Source organism: Microtus ochrogaster, linkage group LG2 (genome assembly GCF_000317375.1).
Source record: "Microtus ochrogaster isolate Prairie Vole_2 linkage group LG2, MicOch1.0, whole genome shotgun sequence".
NCBI lineage: Eukaryota > Metazoa > Chordata > Mammalia > Rodentia > Cricetidae > Microtus > Microtus ochrogaster.
In genome coordinates this window covers 13,237,303-13,259,106 of record NC_022028.1, presented here as the reverse complement: position 1 = coordinate 13,259,106, position 21,804 = coordinate 13,237,303, and the positions used below count along the sequence as shown (strand labels likewise).

The following is a 21,804-nucleotide window of genomic DNA, read 5'->3' as shown; positions in this document are numbered from 1 at the left end:
TGAGTACATCCCATGTTCATCTTTTTGGGTCTGGGTTACCTCACTCAAGATATCACTTTCTAGTAAATGAAGATTTACTTTTTGCTAGAACTTGCATGAATAAGAGATTATAAGGAGAATGTCCAATAATAGTCCGTTTTTCAAAAGATATATAATATCAATAAATTTAATATGGCATTTGGAAAAATAGTTCTCCAAAAAAGAGCTAAGCCAAATGGAGTAAACCTGGACTCCTCCTGAACCATGAAATCTTATGTGTCTACTCAACACTCATTTCAGATGTATTTTTCACAGTAACTCCATGTATCATATTATATTTATTCACTTTGTCAAGATTAACATATTTATTTATTTTTGCTATGAAACAGTTCACAAATTTCTATGTTATCCTTGCTTGGGGGGGGTATGATAATCTCTGCATCATTCCAATTTCAATGTATGTGTCATTGAAGCATTCACAAGACTAGTCTAATTGTTTTAGTTTTATACTTAGAACTATGTTGACAGAGGTCTGTCCTGCCTGGTCCCACAGTCATTCAGCCCCAAAGAAACACACAGAAGCCTACATTAATTTTAAACGGGTTGGCCTAATAGCTGAGGATTCTTCTTAACTTTACATTTTAAATTAACCCATAATTCTTGTCTGTGTTAGCCATGTGGCTTGATACCTTTTATCAGTGAGGCATTCTCAGACTGCTTCTTCTGTGTCTGGGTGACAACAGCAGACTGAGCCTTTCCTCTTCCCAGTATGCTCCTGTCCTGATCAGCCCACCTATGCTTCCTGCCGGATTACTGGCCAATCAGCACTTTATTAAACCAATACAAGTGACAAATCTTTCCAGAATACAAGACCATTGTCCCACAGTAGAACTAAATAGGCATTCATTGAGCTGAATCCAAAGGTCAGTGATGTGTTATTTGTTGTTAGACAATGGATTATGTTCAACTACAAAACAAAGTTCTTGCAAAGCCTTTTGTTGATGTCACTAATACAAATGAATCGATTCAGATATTGTGATGCTCATCTGCCATCCCAGCAGTCAGAAACCGAAGCAAGAGAATTGTGAATTCTAGTACAGCCTTAACTCAGAGCAAGACAATGACCCACAATTTAAAAGGTAAACAGAGTTTTAGCCAGAAAGCAAATATGTTTGGAGAGTCAAAAGTAATTGCATAGGGAACTAGGGAGAGGACTCAGCAGTATGAGTTGTTTTTCTAAAGGACCTGAGTTCAATTCCCCAGCCCCGCATGGTGGATCACAACTGTCTGTAACTCTAGTCCAATGGGATCTAATGACCTTTGTCAGAGACCAGCTACAACAAGGATACCACTTACCACAGAGGGGGCATGGGGATTAGAAAAATAAGTAAAGAGAATGAATATGTGAGTGAGCATAACAAAGAGAAGCATAGGATAGTCCTGGAAGGGCAGCTCAGCAGATCCCAAATGCTGAATTCTGACCTCTGAGTTCTGAGTACTGGGTCTGTCCTGTGTTTAATATTCCATACACTTTTATACCTCAATACAAAAATGAGGGAAGAAGGCAAAAGACTGTCTTAACATGACACAAAGGACAACCAGAATAGTTACTTGCTTCAATCCTTTAAGACATGAAGCCATTAATTCTTGAGACAAGAATTCTGTTGTTGTAGGAAGTAAACCCACCCTAGGCCAAGTATCTTGAAGGCAGTCATTCTGTAGGTGAAACCTCCAAATTCAAAAGAAAAAACAGAAGTATGCTAGAATTCTCCAACCTTGGTCAGAGTGGAGAGGATAACACCTCTACAGCCCATCTTGATGTCCAAAGCACCAAGTAACTACACCCTAGGCCAGGGTGTGTAGCTGTAGCTGTTCTCTCTGACCATCAGGCAGGTGAATAGAATTGTATCTTTGGGCCTCCCCAGACCTTGGCTGGCTTCTGTGGGTGCCAGGCTCACATATGAGCAGAGGTGTAAGTGCAGACAAAGATTTCATATATGAGAAAATTTTAAATTATATAAATACATAATAATTATCATGCTTTTCACTTGCCACATGAACCAAATACTGGAAATACATGATTGAAAGGCTAAGGAACTATTTTTGGAGAAATGAACATTTGGTCATTTATGCTGGATTCTTTAAAAATTTGCTTTTTTTTAAGCCACTTAAGATGAAAGAAAGTGATTAGCAAGCAAATGGTTACATTTCACACCATTATTTTCTTATCAAAGATGATACGGAGGTAACTGGCTATCTTTAAAATATTTAGTTCTTTATTTATACCTCCAGCTTAAGAGGGTTAATGCCCCTTCTGGCCTATGTTGACATACTCATGCATATGGTACACAGCCATTCACTGTGAATTTTGCTCTTGTAGGAAGGATGCTATAGCAAAAAAATAGAGGTGTAGCCATTGGGAAAGACTGCAAACATAATTAGTGTAAATCGAGGAAAAAAAGCTCTTAACTGCAATCGATGTATGACATAATGAAGAACTGAGTTTGTAATAGTATGAATAAAAACTAAATGTAAGCATGTATTTCAGATTCTCTCTGAGTTTAGAATAGATGGAACCCCATAATTGATAGTGTTGTAGGAGGGAAGGGAGGGATTAATGTTATATTAATCCTAACAACATTTGAACCTATCTCTCACATATTGATATTTAGAAAAGGGCAATCCCCAAGTGGCAATCAAAACTGGGATCTTGAATTTTAGTGTAGACGTCAAATCAATAAGCGTATATGGTGATCAACTACATCTGACCATTATTTAACAGTTGAGTCTGTGTGCATGTTGACAGTGATGAAGACAGCAGTGTGATACAAGGCAAAAGGAAAGTGAGGTAATGCCTACCCTGAGAATGATCAAGGCATGTGGAAGAGAATGAATGCTTAGAGGTAGTTTGTGTAAGAATTCCTTGAAAAAGAAAACAGTTGAGTCACTTTCTAGTAACCAACAGAACAAAGGATATTTTGAAAAAATGTGTCGATTAATATCTACTTCTAATAAAGCTTAGAGTTTAGAACTTTGTAAAGTATGTAATTGTTGATGGGATAATATGAACATTCTAAAGAAAAGTATAGACAGTATGCAGAGCTTAAGTTTCCATGGCCTCGGTGGCTTCTGTGTACTTGTTTTCTCCCTGCCCCCTCTCTGTCCCACCACCCAGCTCCCAATAAATACATGAGCCTTATTCTTTCTTATGAATGCCCAGCCAGAGCTTGGCTTGTTCCTCACCAGCTTTTATAATGTAGATTATCTTGTTTCTCTTTAGCTATGTTTTGCCTCTGAGCTTTTCACCTTTCTTTATTCTATGTATCTTTCTTTTCTTCATACTTCCTAGCTAACTATATGGCTGGGTGTTGGTCCCTAGCCTCTTCTTATCCTCATTTTCTCAATCCTCCTTTTCCCCCCCTCTCTTCTTATAGATTTCTCCTCCTATTTATTCTTTCTGCATTCCAACCCTGCCTATTTCCCTCTTCTGCTTAGCTATTGGCCATTTAACACTTTACGAGACCAACCAGGTATTTTAGGCAGGCAAAGTAATACAGCTTTACAGGGTTAAACAAATGCAACATAAAAGAATATAATACATCTTTGTATCACTACAAATAATATTCCACAGCACAAACAAATGCCACACATCTTAAACTAAGATTCCACAACACTTCAGTGGTCATATCCCTTAGACTTTGAGTCAGCTGTCTGCAAGGATTTACTTTGCACAGATGTATGCTGCTCCACCCACATACTACTGTCTCACAACACTTCTCAGGAATTATTCAATGTTGACAATAGCAGACAAACAGGGAATGGTTTTTAGGCTGATAATATGTTCAAATACCGTATGTTAGAATTTTCAACTGTAAAAAATTTCAAATGTGATTCCTGAAATATAAGATTCTTGAGAATATAGCTCCTTTTCTTCCCCAGCACACAAATAAAGTGGGTGTCTCGGATGCACTAAAGTGAGCATATTTTTCCTTTGTGAAGTTAAGCATCACAGCATATCTTGATTTAGAAGTATACACTACTCTGTTTCTTAGAATGAGCATTGGTACTCGATATTTTTTTAATTGAATACAAATAAAGACATTCATTTACAGCATCTCCTTTTTTTCCCATGGTATCTTTTTATCAGCATAAAATCTGTGTAATTTCTATAACTCACGGTGCTCTTTAATAACTGAATTGATATCACATCTTGTCTTCAGTTGAGGAGCAACAGCATTTGAACCCAACGCTGTAGCTGTGGGCAAGTCCTAGCTTCTCCTGGGAGACTTATTTCCCTCCTCTCACTGCTTCAGGTTGTCCTTCACACATCCCCATCACTTGCTTCGCTTCCTTTCTTAAAAAACAAGACACATGTTGACACCAAGTCCCCAAAATAGAGAAATTTGCATCTTTTTTGTTTTAATTTTGTATTACCGACGTCAGTTCAGTTAGCTAGACTAGGTGGTGAATGTGTAAGGTTCTCCCCCACCTTCTAGCCCTCTACAAGTCTTGAGAGAGACACATGAAATAAATGAGTAATTTTCGTTAAGTCAGAAAAAAATTAAAGTGCTGGTTTTTTTTATATATAGTTTCATCATACACTTTCTATTGAGAAGATAGTTCCAATGTTTGGAAGAAAAGACTTGGGATGATATACAGCACTATGAATTCTTTGATAAGTTCTTTTCTTTCTTCAGTTAAATCACACAATATTTACTGATCCACTTATTCCAAATGTCTGGGGTAGAAATTGTGGCTAGTTTAATGCAAAAAGTCATTTCAACTTTTCTTGGCACAAGCAATACAAACAACCAGGGGGGGCCTTATGGATGGGCTCTTGTATACCTAGCTAAGATCTCCAATTTAAAGTGAAAGTGTGTCCCAGGACCTGTACAGGTGGTGGGTAATGATTCTCATGTTGAATTCACTTGATATTGTCTCCATCTCTCATTAAGGGCATGTCATGTTCTGTTTTCCATTCTAAGGCTTTGGCAGTGAATGAATCTGACAAAGCTCTTGCTCTTGTGGAATTGTGAAATTTCTGTTTCATATTAATAAGACACATGTCAAATAAATATCATCCAATATGCTCAATGGTTTTAATTGCTGAGAAGAGAAATAAAGCAATCTACCAGGTTTAGAAATATTGAGTGAAGACAGGGATCGCATTCCATGAAGGTCTGGAAAGGCATCTGACCAGTGATATTGGAAATGGCAGAAAAACCTTGAGTACTTGAACTGCAATTGCATGTGTAGACAAAACACTTCAAATAGAACAAAAGCAGTATGTAAAGACCATAGTGCACACAAGTGCTTTACACTGGAATAATGGGAGAACTCCAGGAATGTGGAGGTGACTGAAGTGTGGCTGAATGAAAGGCTGTCAAAGATATGGCATGAAAGGAGATTTGGAAGACATTTGGCTGAAGACCTAAATTTGAGCAAAAAAAAAAAAAAGGCATCATGTGATATGTTTAGTCTTTTACTAGATTACTATGACTACAAAATGGAAAACAATAAACAATAATCTATATGAGATGTGAGCGATGTAGCTGAGAGCACTAAGAAGATGCAGGGTCTTGGGGTAAGTGATACTGGAAATGATAAGAAGTTATTATGAAAGTTGGTTGGGTTGTGAATGAAAGAGGAAGTTCTTAGCAAAACGGAATTATGTCCACGGTAGCAATTATTGTATATGCGAATGCAGGGAGATCATGGATGAAATGTAGGGAGATTTCATGAGACTAGGTATTCAAGATAGTCCCAGAAAAAACAAGAGACACAAAATAAACATGCAGGGATATTTCCCTGTAGCATATCTAGGACAGTTAAAGTTAGAAATCTATCATGTGACTATTCAAGTGTCTCTAAAGTTTAGATTCCAGTGTGTGTGTGTGTGTGTGTGTGTGTGTGTGTGTGTGTGTTGACTTTTCTCATTTACATATGAGTCCTTACTCTTACTGTCTATACTATGTGTTTTCAGGGTAACTAACCAATTTTACCCATGGAAGCCATCACTACCCTACACCATTATATCATTGAAATCCTTGGGCGAGAGCCAGAATGGAAATAGTCATTAGCATGATTTCACAAAGCTGTGCCTCAGATTAGGCTGCCAGTCAAATGACATAAGCCATGTGTAATAACTGAAGGAAAGTTTTGAAAGTATTTTATCATTACCACACAAATATTTTATTTGTAACATTAGTATTGTCATAGTTAGAACTCTAGACCTTAACATAAAATATCACGTTGCATTATCAGTAGGTTTCTACTTTCTTCTAAGTAAATTAGGGTGAAAAGTAGTTACCTAAACATCCATCTTTCTCTAAACTGTCTTATTTACTTACATTCAAGGACACGATTATTCATCAAATCATTATTCGGTAACATGTTTGTCACTGAAGACCTTTAAAGCATCTGAATAGGTATTTTCTTTTGTTTTAAATAACCTAAATCTCCCAAGCTTTCCTGTGTTATATCTGACATTATCCCAACTTCTAATCTGAACAAATTCTCTGTTGTGACTATTGTATATAATTATTTATGCATCTCTTTTTAATAAGTTTTACCCCTTTTTCTCATTTGTCTTGCCACTAAGAAATAATAGAATGTTTCGGAATTTCTTTTTAGAGGTGCTTTAGGTCCACATCATTTGAGTACACAATTTTAATGACAGCTTACAAAATGTCAGATAGAAACTGTTGTTCAAAAAATAAATCTATTTTCAAAAGTCTCATTTGGGTGTACTGGGTAGAAAATGTTTCTATTTCCTCCTCATTCCTTATGCTTTTTGAACAAAAGTTTGGGCCCTAAATTTATGGTGTCCAGGTATTCATGGTGTTATTTGTCTTGAAAGCCTTATGAGTGTGGATGGCACTCACATGGTTCATCCTGTATCAATGATTGGCCTTCAGAAAGAATGATTTTTCCTTTTTCATCTTGGTAATTGAGAGTTAAAGATTTGTTTCATTATTTTGAACAGCCAGTCACCCTATAAGCCACTCTGTTTGTTAAGGACTTGGATTACAACTCTTGGGATACTTACACTATATTCTGCTTTGTACATCAATATTGAATTATTCCTGGCTATTTGCTCTCTTTTGTACTAACAATCTTCATAAATGCGTATTCCATTAAAAACCTGTTTTCTGCCTAATTATACATATTAAAGAATAACTGTATTGTCCTTGTTATAAATATTTTATAACCTATTTTAGCCAAGGAAATGTTATAAACATGTTACTCACTCATTCTTCATTCCTAGAGTTACCATCCAGCAGAGAATGTGTTGCTATAGGAACAATTCTTTGTCTCTACTGATTACTATTTTTTGTATTTATTTATTCTTTAATTTTTAATCTTGCAATTAAATAAATTTATTATATGCTAAAATTAACCAGATTTAAAATCTATACATCTCAATGATCTTCTATACTCTACGAATAGTTGTCTGGAAGCGAAGAAGCTTCACATTGGCTTTTGTGCTTTATTGAATACATTTTTGTGCACGTATCCGCACTGAGATAATCCTCTTGATCTCTAAACTTAAGGATAACAAACCACAGTTTACAGGATTAGCCATATAAAATACCTAATAATTTGCAAGCGCTTTGAGAAACATATAGGGAAAGAAAATGAAAAACTTCCATATTTCCCACCAAAGACATGCTCGCCTATGAAGAAAGAATGCGCAGCCCATAGGAAGTATTGCATGTAAAAGAGATGGTGAAGGTGGACTTTATATTTAAGTGTTCAGGGCAATTATCATTTCCTTGAGAACCAGAAACTCAAAATTAAATTTTCTTATCGAATATAGGAGAATTCTTGACTTTCTCAGGCATTGCCACATATACCTAGTGACAGATGAGTTCAATTCAGTTTTTTTTAGTACCTGCAATGAAGTTGTTGATGAGTTTTAACCATCTAGGAATCTATGAAGAGGGACTTTGCAGGACTGAGTAGCTGCTTTGATCCTCATTCAGGAAACCTGTTAGCGCCTTCAGCCAGGGACAAGCTTTTTGACATGGGAGTGAAGAGCACGGCCATCTGGGACATGGAATGGCTTTTTGTTTCCATGGAGAACGTCTGGCTTTTCCCGTGGGGGGTGCTTTCTTGTTGTTTAAGATAAATTCCTGTAAAATCTGCTAGATTCACACTTGTGAGTATAAATGGAAAGATTAAACTCTAAAGCTTCCTGAAAGAAAGACTTGAGTTTTTAAAATGTTCTGGTCTCTTCTGATTTGTGCAATGTTGTAAGGATTTAGCGTTAGTAAAAGTGCCATATTGTATCCTTCTTTGCAATTTTGCTCTTCAACTAAAAGGGCTCAACTGTCTGTGCCTTTATTAAACTAATCCTGTTTCAGCTGTTTCTATGGCAATAATTGCTTATCTCTATGACAATAGTGTTCTGTCTCTGTAATGGTAGCCATGTAAAAACAGAGGCAACAAGTCACTCTTAACAATTTATTTTCATTTTTTTTCCTGTTGTCATGGTCTTTCCTGCTTTCAAAAACTCGAGTTTATTTGGCTATTCCAACAAATCTGTGCTGACTGTGTCCTCTTTTCCAAATTCCCTTTACTCAGTAAGAGGCTTTGACCAGAATTTTCAAACTGAAAAACAGTCTCAGAATAGAAATGAACACTCTGTCCATGAAGGTGGGGGATGCCCTTCTGTATCTTTTCACAGATGTTGATCAGGAATAAGAGCACACTTCTGTAATCTCAGAACACCAGGCTTTGAAGCAAGGTGATTGAGAACTCGATGCCAGCCTGATCTACCATAGCAAGACCATGCCTGATTGAAAATTAATAATAAAGAAAATCAATAAAATAGAATTTGCTGGCATTATAGCTTGACATGTGGATTATAAAATTACATGACAAACACCTTCTACAAGTCAGTTCATCACTAAAGTTCTCTGATTATCCTCTCAAAATACAATCAAGTAAAATAACTTTCCTAAATTACTACTGTGATTCTGTGTTCTATATATTTGGTATCTGGCAAGTAAGGGGGTCTTTATTTTGTAATACACAAACAGAGGCAGTTATGGGTTCTAATACTGACTGGATATGTAACTATGATGACAATATTCCATTTCTTCTAACCTTAGGCCATTCCCCTAGAAAACTTTAAAGTTACTACTAAAATTTGCTACCCTTTGTATTGAAAAAAAAATCTAAGCGTTATGCTTGGTGCACACTTTACAATGAGGAAAAAGATGTTATCCTTCTAGGCCAACATTATAACTACACAAAACAAGGTGCTGTGTAATTTAGGAACATCTACCACAGTTGCCTTCTGGAGTGTGACGATAATAAGCTCGCATAAGGCCTTCAGCGGCAATTGGTGTCTCACAGAGAGAGTTTTCTTCTCCATGCATTTATTGGTCACAAGCCAAATTGCAGCTCCATTGATTTTTAGCAGATACTTTTTTTTTCTAATTTAACTTTATAATATCTAAACATTCATCTGCCAAATTTTATTTTTTATTTTATACACATATCAAATGGCCCTAGAGTCTGTGGTGTTTATAAATGTTTTAGTGTCCCTGGTTCTTAAGGTCTCTTGTGAGGTTGGTTAAAAGTGTTGTGAACTTTTATAGCTGACAAAAATTTTCCCCCAGCTCTGATTGGCTTCAGAGACAGGATGAGTTCAGCGGCTTTCTAGGTGATGACAGCAACTAAGATTTTCTGTAGGAAGAGTTTTAACTTTAGATTGTAAATCGTTTCTCATAATAATCATAATTTCTCTGTAAATCCTATGCCAGTACTACAAGGGCAGGAACTGTGCTGTTAGTGTTCACAGCTACATTTCCCAGAACCCATAACTGTGCTTTGTATAGAATCAGTGAGCAGTTAGTGTTTGCTGAATATTGTTGTTATATCCAATTCTCCATGGTGGAAAACATATTCCTACATATATGTCAATTGTTAGTTATAACATGAAGATATCCATCATATATTTTCATATAAAATACAATACTTTATTAATTAATAGTAATAAATAAATATAAATTTCAATGTTCTAAATATTATGCCTCCAGACCTTGTCTTGTAGCTTCCAAGATCATGTTGAACCTTTTACCCTACTTAAATCCCTCTGTACTCTTAATATGTCATTACTATTAGTATTAACATAATAGCAATTATTACTATTGATACTATTATCATTGTTAGTTTGGGATGTCTGAAGAGTTCTTATCTCTCATGTTTCTCCTATTCAAAAAGTCCTTTCTTTTTTCTTCTCTCTGTATTATTCCAATGCCTCTGGAACATAACTGGCCTTTGGTAGGCCCTGGGCCCACATGGGCAATTCCTTCCTCCTTAGCTTAGACCCATCTGCTAAGCCCACTTTAGATGATCCTGTTCAGAGGGGCTTTTCATGATCTACTATCTGTTGTTGACCTCATCTGTCACTTCCTCATGGTGGCAGTTATCAAAATCTGAAATACTAAGAATTGTGGTTTTTTCCTTAAAGGTTGGATTTATTCCTTAAACTAGACTGCAGCCCTTCAAGGAGAAAGACTTCATCCTTCCTGCTCAATCACTAAATTTCAGTGGTAGAGCAGTTCTTGAAATGCTCTGGGGTTTAGTGGAGGTTTTGGGGGATGCATGTATTCACAAATGAACGTTTAACACTCTAACGCTGATGTCTGTACTCCTATTAAGATAGAGTACTCCCCATGGTTACAGTTCCTCAGGGAATGTGTGACTATGGGGAAGATGATGATTACTGAGCCATAGCTTTTCAGAGGTCTTGGCTCATTTTTTATAAGGTTTAATCAACCTCTTATTTCAAAGTAATAAAAGAGAGTGTGAGAAAATATTAATGCTTCATTTTTCAAGCCTCCTATTATTTTATACTTGGTTAATTATAATTGAATGTCCCCTTTTCTGTAGAAGTTCTGTTCAGAATTTCATGAATTGGACAAAGAGTAGGACTTTAATCTTAAGTGTGTTCTAAATTCGTCTTTACTCCTTAAGTATACAGGTAAAAACTTCCCATCTCTTATCATCTTTTGTATTCCTGATAGGATTAAAATTCTGAAATATCTGTGTAGAGAAAAACAGAAATTTGTAAGTGTGTTTTCTGAACGAGCACGGACATATGCATCTTTATACTGAAAAGAAATTGGTGTAATCAGTGGGCATCTTCTCGACACTGTTTTGTTTGTAACACAGAAAGAGCACAGTGGTCAGAACGATTTACAATGGCATGCAGACAGTGGCAACACTAAGACGATTTTTTTGTCCTAACTTGTTAGAGAAAACAGTCATTTTATAACACATACTCTCCAAAATATGACTGACATGGTGTGGTTAAGCCATTTATTGTGTTGGCCAAAATAGCTTTATTCATCAACAAATCAAAGCAACTCATCTACAGAAGGACATCCCACATCCCAGAGGATCCTTTAATTGAGAATGTGTAACCACAAGGAGATTATTCATCTAAATTTTATACAGTGTCCATAGGGCTTGGGCATCTTACACTTTTCACTGGTGGAGGTGGCAATGGAAGTGATGGAGTTCCTGGTCCAAAGGATGTTCTGCCCGCTACTGCTGTTTTCACTGAAGTGGCAGCTGAGCATCTGTTTCTCAACATTCTAATCCCCACCTTCTGAGAAAGAAGTCTATGCTGGTGGGGAACCAAAGTGGGGACAATTAAAGTTTTATCTATGGAAATAATTTGAATGATTCCTACAGACCACTGTGACAGAATTTTAAAATAGGATTTTTCATGGAGATATCAGAACATAAAGACAGTTCAGAGAAAGGAAAGTACATATGCTACTTTTTAATCCATTATTTTCCATGGTATCTCGTTTTCATTTGATGGACATGCCAGTGTATTGTTGCCTCGGGCTGAATCTGTCCTTTGTTCTTAGTGAAAAGCAGAACAATGAAGCAGAGTACATTTGTTGTTAATATGTTAGACGGAATCACACTGCACCAGGCAACACAAGTCTGAGGAGACAAACTGAGGTTTGAATCCCCGTGATACCACTTATAACCTTGGCATCAGAGCTTAAACAGAGTCTGATTTTCTCCTTCGCAAAAAGGAAGGCCCTGATAATCACAGTGAAGATACTGACAATGATAATGCCTCCTGAGTCAATTTGAATGTTAAATGAGATAGCACATCTAAGGTTTCTGGATAAGTGGTGTGTTAAAAACAGTGTCTTGTCCAGAAGAGAACTTTGACAAATTCTCAATGAATGAATTAAGGAACGAATGGAAGGTGTCTATGTTAGTGTCCTAACAACTGTCTATTAAGTGTCAGGAAAAGCACTGTCCTTCTTTTCTTCCTAGAGTCTCAGTGTTTTACTAAGGATTCAGCATTGCTATAAAAAATACAAACCACAAAGTTTTCAACTGCTAAGTCCTCAAATCTTGCCCAGAAGTTCATGTCCGTGGGTCTGCTCTCTATGAATACTCTAACAAACCCCAAAGGTATATATATATCCTAGCATGTCCAGACAAACCCCGCCTGCATACTCTCCTTGGAGTAACTCGGCAGATGAGTCCCTCACAATCCTGAGCATTGTTTCCACAGGCAATTCCATTTTGATAACTGGATGATTTTCTAATATTGATGCACGAAAACACAGCTTGAAGGATCGTGAAAAATGAGGAAAACTTCAAATATGTCTGAGACACAACACAGAGCCACAATGGAGAAGATAGTTTTTTAAAAAAAAAAAATAGCCTTTAAACAACATCTGTACTTCCTTATACATTTGGTCATGGCTACAAGGCTCCCTTGCCTGGATGCTTCCTCTGTTTATTGCACCGAGTGCTCTAGAATGAGACTCACTACACTGAGCACTTAGGATCATGTTTGAAGTAGAGTTTTTGACAGGCTCCTTGCTGCATGGGGTCTTAGCTGCCTTGGAAACCCTAAGCTTGTCATTCATGATATTTAGTCTCTTCATTGAAGCAGTAAGTTTTTAAGCTGGATGATTTCCTAAACTCCCAAAAATCAAAGAGGCAAAGTTGATTCCTTCTGGCAAAGTCAATCAGAAAGGAAGACAGAAAAAAAGAATATAAGAAAATGAAAACGAAGAAAGAGATGTTATGGGTAAAATAAAAAAGATAGAGTTCCTAAGACTCTTGCGCACATCCCTGATGCTGCACTTCTGCACCACCTCTGGAACGCTGCTTATTTCCACTGCAGTTCCTGCCTGCAGGTGTATGAAGTCACTTACCAAAAAACACTCAAGAAGAAATCCCTTGCCGGAGGTCACTTAAAAAACACAAAAATAATGATGTAGCCAAAGTTAAATACTTTATTCCGACACTTAACCAACCATGTAGTAGCTTTCTTAAACTTAATTCCATGAAAATTGGCTCCCATAGTAATAGCCAACATGTCCATAGAAGCTCCTGTGATCTGCTGTAGTTCCCATGCCGGCATCTCTTAGCCCAGCAAGCTAGTTAGTGCTGGACCTATGTTACAGGAGTTGCTATTTAGGAACAGAATTTGTAAAATAAATGTGGAATTTGGAATTTGTCTTTATTGATGCTTGTTGTTGCTTTTTTTTTTTATAACTTGAGGCATTGTATCATGTTTCTTGAGTTAGTCTCTAACTTGCTATGTAGTCCAGGAAGACTTTGAATTCCGATCCTACCGTTTCCACCTACCTTATGCTGGAATGAGAAGGAAGAACCTCTACTCCCAGTTTATGTGTTGTGGGGGGATTATTCCAAGCATTTTGCATATGCTCTGCAAACAACTGCAGACACTGAAATTTATCTTCCAAACTGGAACTTTCGAGATAGATAGTGACTTCTATTAATACCTACCACAAACTATAAATAGGTCTATGAAACTAAGAAATAATCAGAACCTGAGTCAAGGGCAAAAATGGGTTCCAAGGGTAAAACAGGCAGGTAGATGGCTGCATTCTTTATTGGTCTTAGTTTGTCTATTTTGCTCACCCCTATAACCTTTATCCATATAGTTTTTCTCTCTTGCTCTCAATTGTATTTTTTTCTGTCTAATATTTGGGCTATTACATCAAATTTTCCAACTCCAGTTTATACGTGGAACACACAACAATGGTGAACAACAGAATCTTCATTCTCTTTCACTTCTACAAGGGCAAAGGGTAGAACTTTGTAATCTCCCAGATGAGTAAATTTTGCTTTAAAAAAGCAAAATGATCATGAAGGAAGAAATCCTGTATACTTTTAGAATCATCTACAAAACTTCTCCGTGCTTCTGATGAGCAAAACTCTTAAAAGAAAGATAACTTTCTTCATCCATTCTTCCATTGAAGGGCATCTAGGTTGTTTCCAGGTTCTGGCTATTACAAACAATGCTGCTATGAACATAGTTGAGCATATACTATTGTTGTATGATAGGGAGTGAGGTAAGCCAGACCCGAAAAGAGGAACATGAGATGTACTCACTCATATTTGGTTTCTAGCCATAAATAAAGGACATTGAGCCTATAATTCACCAGCCTAGAGAAGCTAAATAAGAAGGAGAACCCAAAGACAAACATATAGGCATCCTTCTGAATATTAACCTTCATCAGGCGATGAAAGGAGACAGAGACAGTGACCCACATTGGAGCACCGGACAGAAATCTCAAGGTCCAAATCAGGAGCAAAGGGAGAAAGAGCACAAGCAAGGAACTCAGGACCGCGAGGGGTGCACCCACACACTGAGACAATGGGGATGTTCTATCGGGAACTCACCAAGGCCAGCTGGCCTGAGTCTGAAAAAGCATGGAATAAAACCGGACTCGCTGAACATAGCAGACAATGAGGACTACTGAGAACTCAAGATCAATGGCAATGGGTTTCTGATCCTACTGCATTTACTGGCTTTGTGGGAGCCTAGGCAGTTTGGATGCTCACCTTACTAGACCTGGATGGAAGTGGGTGGTCCTTGGACTTCCCACAGGGCAGGGAACCCTGATTGCTCTTTGGGCTGACGAGGGAGGGGGACTTGATGGGGGAGGGGGAGGGAAATGGGAGGCGGTGGCGGGGAGGAGGAAGAAATCTTTAATAAAGAAAAAAAAAAGAGAGAAAGATAACGAAAACCGAGACTCAGAGGGAGATGTGTTGGGGCAGGGGTACTGGGGAGCCCTGGAGGGAGCAAATGGAGGTGGAGAGGATCAAGATATTGTAACGTATAAAATCTGCCAAGAATTAATTTAATACTGTTTTAAAAAGTTGGGAATTGGAAAAAACGTTTACACTGTACCGGGATCCTTTTAGAGTTTGACCAACAAAGGCAGGATATTAAACTCAGTCTGGTGGCCTCACTCCATAGTTTACCATAACGAGTCACCTATTTTACTTCACAAGAAATTAAATCTGGTTTTATAATGACAGCACAGTCCTCTGAATTCAGGGCAATTCCTGGAGCATGGAATATCTCTCTTTATGCGGAGACACCATATCCTTTCACGTTCCATCTAAACTCTGTAAGCTTTAAAAGCTATTATTGAGGAAAGTCTTTCTAACTTCTAGGTGCTTATGATGACTGAATTCATCAGCAAACTACTATAGAAACACAGTATCTAGTATGCATGTGTACTTTGTTTCTGTCTCGTTAGCCAAACCTATATGTTTACCAAGTGATAGTTTAAGTAATTACTTTCTGGAGCTTACCTCCCTGGTAGTCATCCAATATGTATTTCCCATTTGCTCAAAGACTAACTGGTTCCAGATTTATATAAGGGGTTTGAGCACTTAAACTCAGCAGAAAAGGGAAGGGTTTGGGGATTAGATTTATCCCAATGTCATACACAAGAATTTCAAAAGGGGGATTTTTACATGTTGTTTAAGGGACTCTATTGCTTTCATAAAGTCAATTTTTCCCACTTCTTCTGTGTTAGGGTGTTCAAATACTTCTGTTGTAAGATCATTGGGTTCTGGTGTTTTCATGTTGCCCGGAGTCTGAAAAAGCATGGGATAAAACCGGACTTGCTGAACATAGCGGACAATGAGGACTACTGAGAACTCAAGAACAATGGCAATGGGTTTTTGATCCTACTGCACATGCTGGCTTTGGGGGGAGCCTAGGCAGTTTGGATGCTCAACTTACTAAACCTGGATGGAGGTGGGCGGTCCTTGGACTTCCCACAGGGCAGGGAACCTTGATTGCTCTTCGAGCTGATGAGGGAGAGGGACTTGATCGGGGGAGGGGGAGGGAAATGGGAGGCGGTGGCGGGGAGGAGGCAGAAATCCTCAATAAATAAATAAATTAAAAAAAAAGAATTTCAAAAGGGGGGGAAAAGACACCTTTGAGTCATTTTTGCTCTGTAGAAGGATGTTTTCTTATTAACTATTTAGGGCTCAGGAACAACCAGAATGTCAGCATTAAACACCCAACTTGGGGGGTTTAGGGTAAATATGTAGAAATTAAAATACTTTATTGGTTTTTAAAATATGTTACTTTTAAACATTGTTAGTTCAGAAACTAAAAGCAGAACTCTATAACCTATTTAAATATCTTTTACAATGGTTTTATTAACCTTTTCATCATATTTTCAGAAAAAGTTAAGTGTCGTGAAGTGCTGCTCATGATAATTAGTTCAGTTTGACTGTATACACATATTAAAACATGATTTACTATCTAGACAAAATAGCTTAGCTTTATATTATAAAAATATATACACATGTTTGTAAACTGCATGCCTCAGTGTAATGAATCATTCGACGTTTGTTTCTGTACTCTTCATGAAGAAGACCATGACATTTAGACTTGGGCACAAATTAGTGAATTTGACCTCTTTTTATATTTCTTTGTTGTATACTGTATTAGGAAGTACAATCTATTCTATGTCATCATAATTTATCCACTGGAATACCTCTAATGAAAGACTATGTTGTGTGGGGCAAAATGCATGCCTATATCACTAAATCAACTTACCTGCTCACAAACATGGTATTAATCCAACATTTCCTCAGGGTAACATGATTTCAAGTACAGACAAAAAGCCTCCATTACACATTACTTGGTGTTAATTTTTACTTTTCTGTGAATGTTCACAGAAATAAAGAAATGATTAGATTTCAGGACCCAGACATTTACTTCATGTATAGTTTCCTTAATAATAGGAAATATGGGAAAGACAGCATTCATGTCTTCTCATAAGCTTTTGGATCATGCTAGTGAAATATTTATTTCTCTAAACTTCAAGGCAACTGAAGTTAGAGTCCAAGACTTTTAATGTAATTTTGAACATTAATAATTCAAGAGCCAAGGACAAATATTTTCCAACGTGTTGACTGTTTTTCTATACACAGTTGAAGTTTTGTGTCTTTGAACACATTTGAATGGGGTTATTTGTGGAAAGGAAAAGCATCTTGGTTTTAAAAATTAAAAAAGAAACTAAAATAATTATACTCGTTATTCAAAAAAGTGGCATTTAACATCCATAACTAATTTATGTCTTATCCAGTACCTTTTTTTTCCTTCAACATTTAGTTAGCAAATCCTTTTTAAGCTTAATATGTCAAATTGCAGGCCAAATGAAATTCCATCCTGTGCTGATAATGGATGTGTATAATAGCCACAAAGAGCTTTCATAAAGTATAATTTCACTGTGCACTGCCATAATACAGAACCAATTTAATTTGAAACCAAGCCAGGGGTGCAGTAATATATTTATGCAACTAATATTGTTAAAAATCTTAATTTCATCCTCTCTTGTTTTAAATTACAAGTTCCTCTAGAATAAAATCCACTTAGGAAGCGCCTAATGGTTTTTACTTTAGCTGTCCAGTTGTGGTAGCTTTTATAGTTTTCCCATCATCTTTCCACTTATATTTTCCTTGGGACACTTGAAGCATTAATGGGGAACATGCGTAAGCCTACATAAAATTTGCAAATTATATTTCTTAATTGTAAAATGTATATACTTTATAGTGCTTATGTATTTATCATCTTAAAACTTATTATATACATTATTGTGAATATAGGTCCATGTACTGTAAATGTAAATGCTACTATTACATAAAATAAATACACTTAGATTTCTAAAAAAATTATCACTTATTGAAATATGTGTTTCTAGGGGTTGAAGATAGCTCAGTGGTGAAGACCACTGACTGCTCTTCCACAGGACCTGGGTTCAATTGTCAACACCAGCCTGATGATTGACAGCCACCCATCACCACAGCCCTAGGGGATCCAGTGCCCCCTCCAGGCCTCTGCATACACTGTACCCACATGGTATCCAGATATACATGCAGGAAAACACCCACACACATAAAATAAAAGTAAATAAATCAAAATTATTTTTTAAACTTGTATTTCTAGTAGTAAAAACACAATTCCCAATATGAATATATATTAACATTTCTTGAAATTTTAGGGCAAAAGTCTTAAGGTTATATTGTGACCCATGTATCTGATATTTCTGTGTATGAAGTTGCCTTTGTAGTTGGTATCATTATTGGTACTATGGCACACCACTTGGATTATGACAATGCTTTGTCTCAATAATATGCATGTTTTATTGTCCATGTCTTTATGGGATCCGTCATAATCATAACCAGCTCTTTCTGACAATTACATAAAGAAGACATGCTCTGAAGCCAAGCTAATTTAAATACTTCAGCCTACCAGATAGGTATGCTGAAATTTTAATGGAAATGCGGGCTTCGAAGAGTTGCCATAGGGAACCTGTGTGAACAAGTAGTGTGGCTATGACTGTTGTCGCCTTAGGACACTCACAGCACCTTTGACCATCATTGTGTGATTCCAAATTAAAACCAAAGAAACCTAGTGGGAAATGAAAGCATCCCCACCCTGAAATAACAATGCTGTCTAATAAATACATGTCTTTTCATGCTCTGCTAACTGTACTTTACCTCAGAACTCAATTATGAGTATACTCAGAATTGATTTGATGAATTTGATTTCAGTGATATTAAGAGTAAGTTTTGTTGACAGTCTTCTTTCTTTTCCAAATAGTGGCTAGTATTCAGAAGCTTCCTGCAGCCTCTGTCCTAACAGACATCAACTTCCCGATGAAGGGTCGGAAAGGAATGGTGGACTGGGCAAGAAATTCAGAAGATCGAGTCGTTATCCCCAAAAGCATTTTTACTCCTGTGTCATCAAAAGGTAATGTGAGGAATAATATTAGCTGTGAACTAAACATTTCTGACGAGGTCACTAAGTAAATCATATATATCTTCATATATCGCATAATATTGAATCTTTTATAAACATGTTTATAAACTAATTTTATAAATGTAAGCACTTGTCCTTGGCCTCTAAATCAACAGATTTACTTACAGAAGGGATTTATTAAAGTGGGGAAAATAGAACCACAAACTATTGACCTGAGCTCGGTGTGCTCATATTTCTCTACTAACTGTTTCAGGCCAAAATAAAGCACTTTAGCTTTAGATGTGGAAATGTAATTACATTTTCTATTCAGTCACTGTTGTTTGTTTATGTCTCAACTTCAAATGCACTTTTATTTGCAGTTACTGTTTTGGCGAAAGTAACATGTGTAAGGAAGGACTAACTTCAATTAATGTCTCAAGTGCCTTCTAATATTAGCTTCAAAAGAGGCACTGTGGTCTTAATTCTCACTTTGGTGATCCTGAACATACTCTTAATGATATATGACTATTTCCCCTAATATCATTGGGAATTGAAAAGCCTTTAATCGACTGGAAGAAGGTTCTAATCTTGGCTTTGTTAGAAAAAAAAGATGGATACTGATTCAAAACCATCATAAACACTATTGTCTACAACTACGTGAACAAGGTGATGGGGCTAACTTCCTGTAGGCATGACTAAGACTGAATGAATTTCTGGTACATGTCTTTATCTTTGCCTTTGAACAAGTATTGAAATGAGCTAGTGATTAACCGATCAAAGTTTTTATGGTTGTGTTTTTCTGTGGTTTTGCTAATAGTTTTTCACTTTATTCTTTCTAGAATTGGATGAGTCGTCTGTATTCGTTCTTGGAGCAGTCCTGTATAAAAACTTAGACCTCATTTTACCCACTTTGAGGTAAGCTACAAAGGAATGAGCTGTTGTAATCTTTGTAATTTGTTTTAAATGTGATTATAGTTCATTCTCTGAAATAGTCAAGATAGCTTTACTAATACAAAGGGCTTCACAAAGGAAATAGAAAAGAGCACTTTAATGAATAGCTTATTAGCATATTATGTATTTCAAAACAACTACCAAGACAATTTTGGTATCTGATTAAAGCCCCACTAGTCTTTTGTAACTAATCATGACTTGCCTGAAAATTAGAAAGTAAAGAATTAAAAAAAAAAAAACCCTCACCACCCTCTAATAGAATGGGTCATTGTAAAATTCATCTGTCTTCTCCTTTTCTTTGTACTTAATGACGCTTTTCTCTGCATTATAGGAAATTAGAGAATCATGGTCATGGGGAAACATGGTCTTGTTCTTCATTTGCACAAGACAGTTTGCTTAAAACTAAAATTTCAATTACAGCTACATTAAGAAAAAATGCTTCTCGATCAGAGACTATTTTTGGAAGAAATCCATCTATTTTTTATCTCAGATATTAAAAAAAGTTCAATTAATAATTCCACCAACATTCATCCCTGTGTTCTAGTGTCTCACCCACTTTATTAAATTGCACAGAGAATATCATTTGCATCTATTTGCATAGTGATCTTATTACTCAGGGTGACTTACTTCCTGACAGCACCTCATGCTCAAGGATAGAGACCAAGTTTTATTTTGGTTAACACAGCCATACTTACTTTGAGCTCTCCCCGCATACCCTCATAAATAAAGCCTTATGTTTTTTGGGAGGATAACATGAATAATGTGTACAGTTTTATCAGAGGCGTAGCAAACAGTCTAATAAATAAAAACAATTAGAGTTTAAGCCAGCCAAAAATGGCCTTTTAACATGATAGCAGACACAGGTTATTATTTGTTGCCGACATTCTATCTGCTCATTACTAACGTAGGTGGTGGGTCATGATTGATGTGTGGTCTCTCCCTCTCTCCCAACCACAGAGACCCTTCTCTGGATTGAATTTGGACTTGCTCATTTGGGTAGATTTGAGTTGGGTTGTGCTCTGTTAAAAAAAAAAAATATTTTGAAACTACTAAGTTTATTCTAAGCCTTTCAACTGGCTTTGTATCTATAGCTACAGTTTAAAAAAAAAAAATCCCAAGGCCTATAAAGGTCAAAGAAAGCAATGTTTCTCAAGGTTTAAAGTGCCCAGAAAAAAAAAAAAAGTTAGATTCTTATTACCAAAGAGAGTTCATTTTATCACATTTTTCACTGAAGAATTCTCATCTAGACACTAACAGGTGACTTGTTTTAAAAGCTTGAGCATTTTAAAAAGCTTCCAAAGCTTCTCTAGTCGCTCAGTAATTTACTTCATCTGCCTTCAGCTCAACTTTAAATAGAAACCCTTCACGGATGATGCTTTTACTCTTTGCTGCTGAGATCTATAGGGAATACAAAATAAATATCCAACATAAGAGACTAGAGGGATTAATTCCTTGATTGTTATGATCATTTCATTCCTAAAAGGGCCAACAGAGTTGCACGGTTAATCCTGTTCTTAATAATATAATTAAATATTATCTCACGTACAATGAAGAAGAGACATTATTCCGTTTCAGAAATCAATATAGTCAAGAAAATTCGAACTTTGTCTAGGGATGTGCCATTTTTGCAAAAGAAAAAAATTATGGTTCAAATTTTGTTAACTTGTGGCAAAGACAGTTGTGTCTTATGAGGTATAAATGGAGTCCATAAGTTATTAAGTGAATGAAACAGAGATTCATCTGGAAGGCTGGCTATCCTAACCCACTCGTGATCCAGATGGATTCATCTA

General features: G+C 36.6%; 1 protein-coding gene across 3 annotated transcripts in view; it reads left to right on the top strand.

Annotated features, from left to right (window-relative positions):
• The window catches only part of Adgrb3 (adhesion G protein-coupled receptor B3), a 704,417-nt gene that overhangs the window by 354,752 nt on the left and 327,861 nt on the right, over positions 1–21,804 (top strand). For all 3 annotated transcript variants that reach the window (XM_026785468.1, XM_026785467.1, XM_005359883.3), the window contains exons 13-14: positions 18,926–19,075; positions 19,903–19,978. In XM_026785468.1, the coding sequence (XP_026641269.1) occupies positions 18,926–19,075; positions 19,903–19,978 (226 nt within the window). The remainder of the gene's footprint in view (positions 1–18,925; positions 19,076–19,902; positions 19,979–21,804) is intronic.